This window comes from Aedes albopictus, chromosome 2, assembly GCF_035046485.1.
Source record: "Aedes albopictus strain Foshan chromosome 2, AalbF5, whole genome shotgun sequence".
Classification (NCBI taxonomy): Eukaryota; Metazoa; Arthropoda; class Insecta; order Diptera; family Culicidae; genus Aedes; species Aedes albopictus.
The window spans coordinates 374,663,814-374,678,056 of record NC_085137.1 but is presented as its reverse complement, the minus strand read 5'-3'; the positions used below and the strand labels follow the sequence as shown (position 1 = coordinate 374,678,056).

At 36.7% G+C, this 14,243-nt stretch overlaps 2 protein-coding genes across 8 annotated transcripts in view; one reads left to right on the top strand and one right to left on the bottom strand.

The window, feature by feature from the left end:
• LOC115265021 (mucin-2) overlaps window positions 1–11,967 on the bottom strand; it is a 188,763-nt gene extending 176,796 nt beyond the window's left edge. Inside the window, exon 1 of one of the 2 annotated variants that reach the window (XM_062852966.1) lies at window positions 10,412–11,967. In XM_062852966.1, coding sequence (XP_062708950.1) covers window positions 10,412–10,417 — 6 coding nt within the window. In that variant the 5' untranslated portion in view covers window positions 10,418–11,967. The remainder of the gene's footprint in view (window positions 1–10,411) is intronic. The other variant, XM_062852967.1, reaches the window with a different exon arrangement.
• LOC109422492 (high affinity cAMP-specific and IBMX-insensitive 3',5'-cyclic phosphodiesterase 8) overlaps window positions 1–14,243 on the top strand; it is an 871,092-nt gene that overhangs the window by 640,859 nt on the left and 215,990 nt on the right. The gene's annotated exons all lie outside the window — the stretch shown is intronic.

Sequence of the window (14,243 nt, the reverse complement as noted above, 5' to 3'; positions counted from 1 at the left end):
GTTGAAGAACTAGGAACAGTTTAAATTTGAGAATGCCACCCAGCGGTAGAATTTCGAATCATACTTACCATCATCTGTAAGTCCTGTACCCACCAAACAACTTAGCCGGAAACACCAACACTCCAAGTTATCAGAGTCCTGAGATATATGAGATTGCATTTCTGTTACTTTTTCATCTATTTGTCTGTGATTTCTGTGATATCAACGAAAAGTAGACGTAACACTGACAACAGTTACATCCCATGTTTTTCAGGATCCTTATTACTTAAAGAGTTGGTGTCTTCGACAAAGTTATTCGGTTGCTCAATAACTTTCAGATAATGTGCCATATGATTCAAAATTTCGCCGCTAGGCGGCACTGGAGTGCTGACATTTTTTTATCTTACATATCTCAGGATCCTGATTATTTTGAAATATGGTGTCTTCTGCAAAGATGTGTGGTAGAACAAGGGCTTTCAGTTGAATTACTTCTTGGTTTGAGTTTTTGCCACTAGGTGGTGCTAGTAGCAAATTTGCAATATGCTATTTTTAATTATTTGCTAGAAGCTTTTTTTTTATTCTTCAATCACTAACCTAATTTACAGCTCTTTTGTCCACTAGGGCACTGCATGAGCGATTCCAATTGGAAGCTGTACTTACACTTTGTACAGCGCCTAAATTGATAATGTATTCTATTCTAATTCTACTATATCGAACTGGTTGCCGTTGCGCTTCATTCACTTTTTACCCTATCATGGTAGAATGATGAGCACGAGGATGTTGATGTTTGGCCATTGGTTGTTCCTTTTTCCAATCCGAATGGGGATCCATTATGGCTTGCCATTCGCCGATGTCCAAGTGTCCGGGTCATTTGAGCCATGGGCTCAGAAGAGGATCAATGTCAGCTGATCTTAGGGGGAAAGAGCAACTGACGAAAGTGCCGGGGCTGGGTTCGAACCCATGGTCATCTGCTTGTGGCAATCGTGTGACCAATTGCGCCACGGGCCCCGGCATATCTTGAAACTTTTTATAAGGTGCAACAAACTTTCTCAAATTTTGACTTTTAGTTCCTCAACTGTGGCTTCATGGTCGTGTGGCTAAGGTCACCAAGCTTTTAGTCGCATCGTGCTGAGGAACGCGGGTTCGATTCCCGCCGCAGCTGTCAGGACAAGTTTTCGGCTGGGCCACTGGGCGTTGCATGCTAGTCCGTTGTCTAGTGTCGTGCTTCCTTCAAAGAGCAGACAGCATATTGGAAGTATTAAACGTGTCCGTGTCTAACTAGTTAGCTCTAAGTGGTACTTATTTGAGCTTGATTGGCTGACTCTTCACGAAGTTAGTGTTTCTAGAGAAATACTTCTAATTTCACTGCAGTTCATTAAACTACTATATATTACGGTTAAAAGAACCAAATCAAATGAAATTTCGACCAATTATTACTAATATTGGTCATTGATTACCATTTGACTTACCTCCAATTTGTCAAAACGGAAAAATACAGCTTGTTGGACACATTTTAAGGAATTCCAAACGTTTGCTAGCTATTGCCTATTTGTAACTAGGTAGCGCTCGTGACGAAATTTAGCATCAAATGGTGAACAAACTGTAATATCTTACCTTACAGTTTGGCTGAAGAAACAATATTTCTAAGTGTCCAGGATCCTGAGATCTAATCTAATCTAATCTAATCTAGTGCTTGCACAGCCAGTATTGAAAAGTATCCTGGAAATATCAAAATTACTTCTGGTATTTTCTTGTGATCATTAATATTTGCAGCATATCAGGTACCGTCAAACGGGGTTACTTGCAACAGCGGTGTAACTTGCAACACGGTGACATACACTAAATGTGAAGTATTTTCTAATAATAATGAAAACAAGTATGCCCTACTATTTGGTTTATAGAGATTATGAGTATCAAAGATCGATTCTGTGGAAAAAATAATTATATTTCTTTTATTATTATTATTTCTTTATTATAGAGATTTTCAGCCCTAGGCTGGTTCATCTCTTATTATATTTCTTTATTTATTGTTTAGCTACACTGTTAGAACGATTTGCTCATTTTATGCCATAAAAACAAGTATGAAAATCGTGGGACAGGTGAAGCACGATTTTCATACTTGTTTTTATGGCATAAAATCCCTACGTTAAGTGCGATAAGTCTGATGACCTTGCTTGCAGTTAGGGTACCTAATGGTAAGCTTAGCTAAACGATAAAAGTTTGATAAACATATCGACTAAGTAATGTAAAAAATCATTATAATATTCGACAACCATTATGGGGAAACTTGAAACAGTTGGATTTGACAAAATCTTCAATTATTTATCTTCATTTTACGTTAATTTTGACAGAAATAACCGAAATGGATCATTTATTGATTACGTAACGCGTTCATTTTCAAATGACAACTCATTTTTTCCATTTGTGCATGTGACCGTCCAACATTGTTAGGAAATACAATAGTTTGAAGTTTTATTCAAATTTTATTTTGTTAAAAGTTCAATTTAGTTCAAATTTATGGACGCTTTGAAACAATCACCAACATCAATTCTCAACGTAGATGGAGTAAATTATTTCAGTTGAATACCCAAATTAGCGATTTTGATATTAACAAAGCTGAATAGGTGTGTCAATCATGTTATTTTAGCTGAAATTGCCAAACACCACTTCAAACTGAAAACTACTTAAAGATGACTCACTCTACCTTTTCAAGAAATGACAATAATCATTGTAGACATCTTGTAACGAATACTGAGTCACGAGATCCATATATATTTTATACTAGTTCTCCCGGCAGACGTTGTACTGCCATTTTGATTTTGATTGTTTGGCAACTGCTGGGGAGTCATTTTGGCACCGCACTCTAGATTGATTCTATTGTGATCGTTTTGAATTTCTTCCCCGCTCACAACCATTTCAGTAATTTTACAATTCCTCTTCTTTGAAGTTGATTTTCGTAACTTTTGTCACTTATAAACATAGCCACTATGAATACGAATCATACCATGCAAGAATCGTCCTTATCGGTTCAGCCGTTCTTGAGTTTTGTTGCCTCAAAGGGGCTTCAAACTCATTTATATATATATAGATAGATAGATTTAAGGGACGTGAGACGTGTTGTTAAACGATATACTCTCACTTGCAATAGCAATAAAAAATTATATGTCAATTGGTTGGTATACTTTTTTTCAATGCATTTTTCATGCATTACATCAAACATGTACAATACGACTAAGCACTAGAATGTTAGTGCTGTATAATGATAGCTAACTTAGCTTCATGTCATGTGTTGCAAGTTACCCCACAGATGGGGAAACTTGCAACAAGCATGTATTTCACACCTCGTGCTTAGGTGGCAACGTATATTGGTAAATCAAGTGCTGCAAAGTATTCTACTCGGGTTAATTAGTGTACACGATGCTCTACAGGATGTTTCAAATGTTTAGATTTTCAATGATATTGCTTCAAAGTCGAAAAGTGTTGCAAGTTACCCCATTTGACGGTATAATGTGATACAAATATAAGTGACCAGGATCCTGAGATATTTGAAAACTAAAATTTGAAGGCTCTCTAGCTCCGCCTATTGGTGGCATTTCGAATCAACTACTCATTTGGAAAGCGAAGTGTAGGCAATTTTACTAGTATTAAAATAATCATAATATGTAAATAAATAATATGTAAAAATAAACTGAACTAAACAAAAATTTTACAAAAAAAAAAAAATCAAACGATCCATCAACTGTAAGTCCTTGACCAGCTTAACAATATTGCCGAGCACACTAACACTCATAGTCATCTAAACCAGCGTTTATCAAACTACGGGTCGCGACTCACTGGTGGGTTGCGGGTTGATTATTGGTGAGTCGCGAAGGCTTGGGCGATATTGTAATAAATTTCCTAATCAACTTATATCAAATGTTATTGCTAGCCATTGTTTTATTTAGAAATACTCTCTTAAAAAATCTGCAGAGTTAATTCTAGAAATTAGATTTCTCCATAATTCTATTTTAACTTTTGTATTGTAAGTCTTAAGTACCCCGCAAAAACCTCAACGGAACGAACGCTATGTGTTCCAGGTTTTAGAGTACGAAGATTTATGATTCTGATAATATTATAGATTTTTCTTAGGAAAAATGAGTTCAAGTTGTTGCTTGCAGATTGCATTTCCAGTTAAATTTATATGAGAAGTTCAGCAATAAGATCTTCAGACAAAAATAAAATATCAAAAATATGCAAAAAATTATTAAAAATTTCGACAAGAAGCCTACGAACGTTTGGTAATCTCTTCCGAATTTTCTGTTTATTTTCACATACTTCGGCAAAATTTTACTTTGGTAAAATTCTGCTGAATTTTGAAGATCCTTGCTTTTACAGAAATCAGAACAGCTCAAAAGTGATTTCAAATAAAAAATAGAATTTAAATAAATGTGTATGCAGGATCTGATTGAAATCTGACTCACATCGGACTCATCTGAACTGGACTGCAGTGGTTCAAAAATTTTGTAAACTCAAATTTATGTTTACCCACTTACCGTAAATATAAAATACCATTTCCAACCCAATTTGTTTGATGGGTTTACAAATTTTTGTATGAGAAAACAACATACTTGGTTTCTTTTCTTTAATTTTAAAGGAAATTTCTAAAATTCTGCAGATACATAAACTTACCACTTTATTTTGAAGACTTTGTATAAGCTCTATGTTTGTTTTGTTTCTAAAATGTGGCGATGTTGCATGAAGCCGGACTAGATACTTGCCAGACAGATACTTGCAAAGAGTTTACTAAGACTGATCACATGGGCACCTGAACCATATTTTGATTTAAAAAAAAAAAACGAGAAGAGCACTGTAAATTGGAGAAAAAAAACTTCAAATTTGTAACATTGAGTGCTACGTAGCGAAACCTATAAAAGCGATAAAATGTTTTTATTGGAAAAGTCTAAATTCCATAGAATGACGTATGTTATGAAAATACTTAGTGATGGGTCGCCAAATTTTATAGCAATCAAAAGTGGGTCGCAAGCTGAAAAAATTTGAGAACCCCTGATCTAAACCGTGAGACATAGGTTGGAAATGTTGTCACTGTTATGAATGTTTGCCTGTGATATCACAGGATATGATGCCCTTTAGCGGTTTTTGGGATCCCATGGTATGACATTGATTCATCAATATGCTTCAACAACACTGACCTCTCTAAACACTTTGCGTGTGCACTGAATGGTTTTTCTAGTGCGCGCAGAAATTGTGCACTGGGATAAATATTAAATCAGCTTTGTCTCAAACTTGGCCTTACTGATTTTCAGAATAGAAACTAGAGCACCCTGCTGATCAGAAAAATCTTCATTTTAAGGTTGTAAAAATATTCTAATATTTCATTCGCCTTATTTTCTGAAATACTATAGTTCTTCTACAGGGGATAGACAAAATGATCGGGACAGGCAAAATTTTCACTTTTCAAAAAATGTTCAACTAGCTGTAACTTTTCGTAAAGTGCATCAAATATTCTCAAATTTTTACTGTAAGTTCATCAACTAGTTGTGTATCAGTGGTCAAAATTTGGGAAAGATCGGGCCATTCTCCACGAAGTTATAACAATTCTTGGAAAAGGTAAAATTATCCGATAGCCAAATTTGAGCTGTTATATCTCCGGATTGAATGAACTGAATGCAATGAAATTTTGACCATTTATGACTTATATAATGAGCTATGAAAAACCGTTGACTTATCTTGAAATTTTTAACACGGAAGAAAATTATAACGATTAGATTATTTTTCTAATAAAACGCCAAATTATCAAAAACTTCAACATCGTTTCAAAATTCGAGATGCAAATTATAGTTCATTTAATTTCCCTCTAATTGACTTATATATAAACGTGTTTTGAAGGAAAGTAACAACATTGCCGCCAACAATTTAAAAAAGTAATGGAATACATATTAAAAATAGACCAATTTGCTAAAAAATAGTGAAAAAAATAAAATCGCTATATTTTTTTCTCTTGTTGAAAATTTCAAGTTTAGTCAAAAGTTTTCCAGAGTTCATTATATAAGTCATGTATGGTCAAAATTTCATTGCAATCGGTTTATTAAATCCGGAGATATAATAGCTCAAAGTTGACTATCGGATAATTTTACCTTTTTCAAGAATCTTTATAACTTCGTGGAAAATGCCCCGATCTTTCCCAAATTTTGGCCACTGATACACAACTAGTTGATGAACTTACAGTAAAAATTTGAGAGTATTTGATGCACTTTTCGAAAAGTTACAGCTAGTTGAACATTTTTTGAAAAGTGAAAATTTTGCCTGTCCCGATCATTTTGTCTATCCCCTGTATGTAATAAAAATTTGTATCGATGTAGTATCGAAAAGTTCAGAGTTCTTGGTTTCCAACGCTTATCTATATCTGTTCAAAATATTGCCTAGTCTAAACTGACTTAAAACTAGCCAAATTATGGAGATTTATCTATCAAAATTAGGAATTTTCATAATCGGAGTTGGTTGCACTTGACTGCTAACAAAAATTAATATATTCCAGATTTTTCCCATACAAATTCCTGTGAAGCCACAGGAAAATATTTGAATTTGCGGTTGGGTTTTTTTTATCCTACAAATTGGTACGAAGGTTCTCAGAATTTTATGTATTTTTTTTATAGGTAGGGTTCATATGGGTATTATCGGCAGGTTTGTTCTCTTCGTCATGGGGGGTTTTTGTCGGCCAAATTTCCTGAAATTTGGTCGTAGAATTCAACTTGTTTGGGAAGGATTTGAGGCCAACTTTTAGTTCAACAGGTTTAAAAAAAAAACCATGACGAAGAGAACAACTGCCGAAAATACACAATTTACCCTATATATGAACAAAAAATAAATTGAAAATAATCTGGGTCGCCTAATTATCTGGAAAACTTCAGTGGAAAACAAACATTTTCTACAGACACTACCTACTTTGAAAAATCATAACTCAAGAACGAAGCATCGTAGACATATTTTTTTGTGAAATCACAGGCAAATTTTCTCAGCAATTAAAAAAAAATACAAAATAAAAATTGTTTTCCACAAAATTTTCCACTGTTGAGGAAAGTCGGTTGGAAAAGTTCACAAAAAAAATATTTTTGAAAGCATAAGCTACACTACAAAAAATCATGTAAATTTAAGTTCACTTGGATGCACATAAAAGGAGCGGCCCTTTTGATACAAATTTACGTCTTTATCACAAACAAATAAAGTCGAGCTAGCAATCGCTAGAGCCGAAGCGAGAAATAAAACACATGTAAGTAAAATAATGAACGGGATTCGAACTCTGGTCCGCTGATTGAGAGGCACGTACTTATAGAGGTATCCTCTCGGCTGTATCACCGAGTTGTGAGACAAACGATAAATGTAAAACTGTTTCTACCTATCTGTTCAGATATGTTGTGCAACCAACTCGAACTTACATGATGGATGTAAAATTAAATCAAATTAGCCATTCAGTCATGAAATGTTTACATACGTTGATGGTTTACGTCACGTGTAAATTCCTTTTTTTTGTCAAAATTCGTTTCATTTCTTACATACTTCTAAAAATCAATTTCTCAGAACTTATTCATATATTTTTTTTATAACATTGCATAGAAAATTTCAAGAGAATCTGTTTAAAACTTTTGCTTGAGTTCTGCAATCAAATGTTTCTTCCAATTACGAGGTACGCCTTAAAAAAGTCACAAACATTCCAGAACTGGATTGTTTAGTGAATAAAATATTGCTATTTTCTATAGCCTAATCGAAAAACCCCATTCTTCTTAGTATAACGTGATTTTAATGCATTCCAATTCCTTTGTTTTGATGATTAAATAAACAAAACAGTTTTGATTTCCGTGAATAGAATGACAGTTTGCCCCGAACAAAACCATTTTTCTCATACAAACTTAAAATGCATTTTAAAAATAGTTCCACCATATGGGGCACCAAAAAGTGATGGAATCTTGGATTGCGATTAATTTTTGGACGGAGATTCCGATACTATGGATACCCCTGAATAACCCCAAAAAATCTTGAATTTCGCTAGATATTTTCGAAATCTTCCTCGAACTGGAGAAATTGACGAAAAATATTCCGCAGACACTTTTGGACTTTTCGTTCTGTAGAGTTGTGGATTTCATAGATGGATTTCATTTCGATTACGAGTTTCACTAGAATTCAGGTAAGAATGTCCTCCAGGATTCTCGGGAAAATATATTGAAAATAATTATTGTTCACGAAAAAAAAGTAAAATAAATTGAGAGTTTACTAAACCCATTTTTAATGGTGAATCCTTTCATATAAATCATGGGAAAATCATACCCCGTAATTTTAGCATTTTGGGCCAACATAATATTGTAAATGTCTGAGATTTTTTAGAATAAACAATGAGTGATTCTGCCGGAATTTCTAGCACAACTTCCTGAAGATAGCTAATACAGATTGGACTACGTTTTGTGCATCGCGTTTGAAGTTTGTATGGGATTTTACATGGGAAAACACACTTTTTTTTGCATTTCTCTCATAACAAGCTCGATTTTTTCTAAAACCATGTAACCGATAAGGTGAAAACATAGCCTAGGGTGTCTTGAAAAACTTTGTCGAAGACCGCGAAGTGATCTGATGCTTATGAAAAAAGTTATAGCGTTGGCATTGCTTAGCGAAACAGCATGATATTGTTGCTATTGTTATTCCTTGTTAAAACATAAACACATGCATACGGTTCGTTGGTTATAACTATTTTCACAAGCATCGGATCGCTTTGCGTTCTTCAACAAAGTTTTTCAGATCTTCCTAGGCTATCATTTTATAGTATCGGTTAAAAAGGTTTAAGACAAACTTTTTCAGCTTATGACAAAAATGCAAAAAAGTATGTTTTCCCATACAAAATCCCATACAAAATTCAATTGCAATGCGCAATGTGTAGACGCAACCGATCGTGCTCAAACTTTGCACAGATACACAGGACCCGAAACGGAACCAAAAGAGATTTGATCTGAGAAAACGGTTCCGATGACCCACACTAATATATATGTACATATACATAAATATGACGAGTGCTGTAAAAATCGAGTTTTGCAATGAGTTGCATACAACATTTTTTTGCAATGACAAAAAAATCACTGAAATACGATTCGAAGTGTAGAATTAGCTTAGCATTGAGTTAAAATACACAGAAATATGAAAAAAAAAATGAAATACGATCATTTCCATAACTATTATCTTGCTTCCCGGCGTGGCGTTTGAATGAGAACATCCACATGTTCCAACATACTAGACATGAAATTTGAATCAAGCAAGCCGTGCTATTACCGTCAAATTTTTGCAGACTTTTACCATGGATACTCAGGTAGTTGGTCAAACAATTGCATTATGTTTCATAATGCAACCGAAAGGAGTTGCATTATGAATCATAATGCAGTTGTTTGGGTTAGTGCGGAACAGTAGGCCATTATCGTACTAAAACGGCCAGTATAAAATGAAATTTATAGTGCTGAATTGCAAAAACATATTTTACGATATCACTGAAAGAATTTTTAGTAATCTCTATGTATAAAAATGAGTTTGAATTTAATTTGAGGTATCAAATCTCACGAGCGGATAAACCGATCAGCATGATTTTTGAACGGTTTACGGTTTGTTTTTCTCTGAATTGCGCTGAAAGCTTTCCGTGGTAGAAATTTTGCTAAAATATTCTTTGAGAAATGCCTGTTTAAGCTTTGCCAGAAATCACCCAAGACATGATAGAAACCAAATTATTTCTGGAAATCTCTTATAGTCGCATAGTTGTCAAAAATTTATTTTTATTTAAAAGTACAAGCAAATATATTTTAATTCAAAATATTTTAGTTTTTATCTCTATAGTGTAGTCTAACCAGTTTAATGGTTTTTGAAATATGAAAAAAATGCTGAAATAAAAGAGATAGATGGCTTCGGATTATCATATTTATATCCCATATGTGTCTGGGGTGCATTCAAGCTTCAAGCCATCTTGACTCAGACTCCGTTTGAGCCTCCTCTAGGAAAAAAAAATGCTAGCCGAAATGTTTGCTCGTTTCTAACAATGAGTCTTTTATAATTCTTATAACTATATTAGTATACTTGGACGAAATTACTTTAGCTTATTTCAATCAGTGCATTTCAAATTAGCGCGAACATTTTGCTTAGGCTCAATCTGTATTTTCCGATGCATAAAACAACCTTTCCATAAAATAACTCGAGGACAATAATCGTAACCATGCAATTGGCCTTTTAACGCATGAGAGCATTAAAACAGCACGCCACCAAAAAAAAAATCACAAACATATCAAAAGCCGGTTCCGTTCGTGGACCGCTCTCGCTCTCGGCCGCGCGCAATTCGGACAAAAACACCGCGGGGACCAAGACAAGATGCAAACGAACTGAAAGGAACTGACTGACCCATCGGCGATCTTACCTTCATTTCGATGATTTTCTCCGCTCACGGCGCCGCACGTTCAGATCCGCAAAATGTGAAGGTAACGCACACGTCGGCGGCGTAGATGTCGCTGTCGATGCGCTGAGACGAACAAAACAGCTCAGCAAGAATCCGTACTCCGAGCGAAATTGGGTATCCTTGGATGTAATGCAAAACTGCGGGTTTCTCTTTATTTTTTTGTTTTTGCTGTCCGACAGTAAGGTTGCACAATAAAATCGATTCTTTTTTTTCTCAGATGAACATGAAGGTTTTAAAACTTCCACTTTCACTACATTGCTTGGGGATTTTTTTTTCTTCTCTTGGATTTGCCCCAATTCGATTTGCTTCGGAGTCGAAGGATTACGCATGTACCTTTTGGGGTGAGTGGTTTCTTCAGTTGCACTTTGGTTATTTCACTTCCTGTTTTCGCAATGTTGAATTCGATAATGCCATTAGAAGGTTACATCCACATCAAAAGATCACTTGCATCACTCTTTTTAGCATACATAACTGTTGTCAGAAACTGATAGCGTTTTGTCACTCCAGAGCACAATCACACACCGAGAGTCTCCAATTCCTACTGATGTCCCATTGGCTACCGAAGCAGAGGTGTACCTCGATCACCTCTGCATCTGTCCCGAAATGAGCCAGAATCTGTTTGAATGGAAAGATCCCACATGAGCATAGATGAAGGTACTATGATAGGCGCATAGTAATCTATTTCTCGTTGTTCAAAATCATTTCGTTCCATCCAGATTCGTCTTTGGGTATCTTCACATCTATGTTCCGTCCTTCTTTCACTGATTTCTTCTTCAAGGAATTCTCACAATGGTGATGCCAGAGCATTGTATCGTATTTAACGACTGTTCCATCAACTTAATGATGGCTGTAACGATTCGACGAAAACTTCACAAAACAATCCAATTTCAAGTTGTTTCTCCCAAGAAGTCAGTTGAATGCATTCATTCCCTTTGCCCCTGCCGCCACGAAGGATGTTCCGAATCAGGTCCAACCGGTAGTCAGGTAGAAAAATCCTTCCATGTTTATCCCTTTTTCTCTTCCCGATCTTCCTCGATTACGCAACGCTAGAATCACACAACGCCGAAATTCCAGTTCGTCAAAAACATTCCACACGCTCTTTTCGTTATGATCGTTTATCAAGCGGTATTGAACTCGCGTACACAACCGTCACCGTAAGACTGATCGGCGGGTTATCCAAATTTGGAAGATCTGGTTACCAACCACCCCGACAAACCATAGGCTCCCAAACTCCCAAGCCTCAATCTCTTGGAGGCTAGCCCCAACAAATGTCGCTCTTTCTCCAATCTTGTACACGTTCGAGGGAGAAATTAGCATCGCGGAGATCGCGGAGCGAGAGAAAGTCCAAACAGAGATCTGCCAGCTCGCGGTATTCTCCCTTGTCGACGTGATCACGATCTAGACGACGATCACCACAACCGACCGACGACCGCCGCGATCGAGACGAAGCCCCCAAACACCCCGCAAACGAAAGTGAGAGCGACCGCGCCGGCATCAGTGCAAGTCTTTCTCCCGCTCCGAAACCCCACAGCAGCTCCCATGAATCTCGTTTGGCTGCATGCTGAATTTTCCAACTCGCTGCTGCTGCGAGATGGGGGCTGGCTGGGGCTGACTCTACGACGACGATCGTAAACATTTCGAGTTGACCCCACGGTGTGCCCCCATCATCTTCCTCAGCAGAGTACCTATGCTGTTGTTGTTCGTACGTGCCTGGAGAGACGGACGACGACGGCGAAAGCCCTTGTTTCCTGATTTTGCTTTCGTTTGAGTTAGATGTGCTTGTCTGATTACGGTGGCGCGGGCGCGGGTTGTGTTTTGTGGGAATCCATCGTTTGGTCGGTTGGAAGAAGGAAACCTGCTGCTGGCTCTTTGTTTGCTACCCCGCAGCCTGTATTTTGCTCAAAGGTGTTTTGGAATGTTGAGATAGGTCAATATGTATCGGCGGGCAGAATTGGATAATTATAGGGATGGAAGGAATCGGTTAGTTTGTTGGGTGCAGTTATAGCACAGCTTTGATGTTTATGTTTTCATCAAATATATCAACATGGCATTGAATCACGTTGCTTGATGATGATTTAGTCGCCGTTCGCGCCAAATCGTTTTGGAAGTTGGCAGCTTTTGATAGTCTTCTCTCGAACTTAAATTAATGTTTCTGTATATGTGGGGTAAAATGCCATTTTTCAAACTTTCTTCTTCTTCTTCTTCTTCTTGGCGTAACGCCCTCACTGGGACAAAGCCTGCTTCTCAGCTCAGTGTTCTATGAGCACTTCCACAGTTATTAACTGAGAGCTTCCTCTGCCAATGACCATTTTGCATGTGTATATCGTGTGGCAGGCACGAAGATACTCTATGCCCAAGGAAATCAAGGAAATTTCCTTTACGAAAAGATCCTGGACCGACCGGGAATCGAACCCGTCACCCTCAGCATGGTCATGCTGAATACCCGTGCGTTTACCGCCTCGGCTATATGGGCCCTTTTCAAACTTTCATCGTTTTCAATGATAATTAGTCTCATTTGTTAGACTTTCAAAGTGGTAACAGCAACTAGACAATATTTGCTCGGTATTTCAGCAAAAAATTTCACTAAATTACTGTACTTTCATCGATTTTTAGCGACTTTAACCTTCCGTAACTCGCGCGGTTGACTACCTGCGTCAGCACCGCTAATGCTGAGTACAAAAAGCGAGATTTTTTCAACGTGTTGTACAAAATACAACAGCGCGATCGCTCGAGGGTTAAAAACTGATTCGTAAAACGGAGGTGGTGCAAAACGACCATCTGCCGTGGGGTAAGATACCACTTCATGAAAACATTCAAAAATTACGTCCATCAGTTTTCGGGCATTTCCGACTCCTTTTCCCCCTCTGTCCCGCTTTTTCGTATACTCAATAAATGGAGTGTTACCCCCCTCCCCACAAAACGATGGTCATAATATTTGAATGACCCCTAACATGAAAAGCGTAGACATCAACAATCATGCGTCTCCATGCGTGCCTCAATCTCGTTGGAAACACTTGGCTGGTAATAAAATCACTAGAAAACCTTAATTGCAAGCACGAAAAACCGGAAGTTGCCAGTTTTCATTGGGAAATCAAAAGATTTTTCGTGGGTTTCGTGGCCTAGCTTCTAGAAGAATGTTCGATGCAAACGTTGGTGTCAAGATACGTTAGATTAGATTACCAATACTAATGATCAAGACCCATTCAGGAATGATTTTATGAGCTGGGCCATTTTACCCCATCTTGGCATTTTGGGCTCTGTTCCCCTATTCCATAACCTAACAAGCATGTTTTTGGCTACACTATCATTTACAGTGTATCAAACAATTGTCCGTACATACAGTAATTTTTCGGTCAAAATAAACTTTCCTTTAAATGTTTATAACTTTTTTATACGTCAATCAAAAACGCTGAAGCTCCACTGGTAAAATTTTGAGCGAGATCGAATTAGTTTTCTGAAAGTTATAGAACTTTTAGTAAAACCTCATAGATTTTTGAACACATTTTTAAAACATTATATCTCAATATGTACTTGATGAAACTTTTTCATTTTTTTGTGTTACAGCCTATACCTGAGGTTTTCATATGCAGCTTCGTTTGATGTTTTATACTCATTACAAAAAATATGAAAACTCTGTATATGTTCAGAGTGTCATTTGGAAATTTATCATATTTTGATCAATAAAAGTGTCAAGTGTTTTCAACTTTTTTAAACTCTCTTAATGTAATATTTTTATACAGGACCTACTTAACTACATATGAAGAGTAGGTCCAATGGGTTTTTCGTTCAGTTA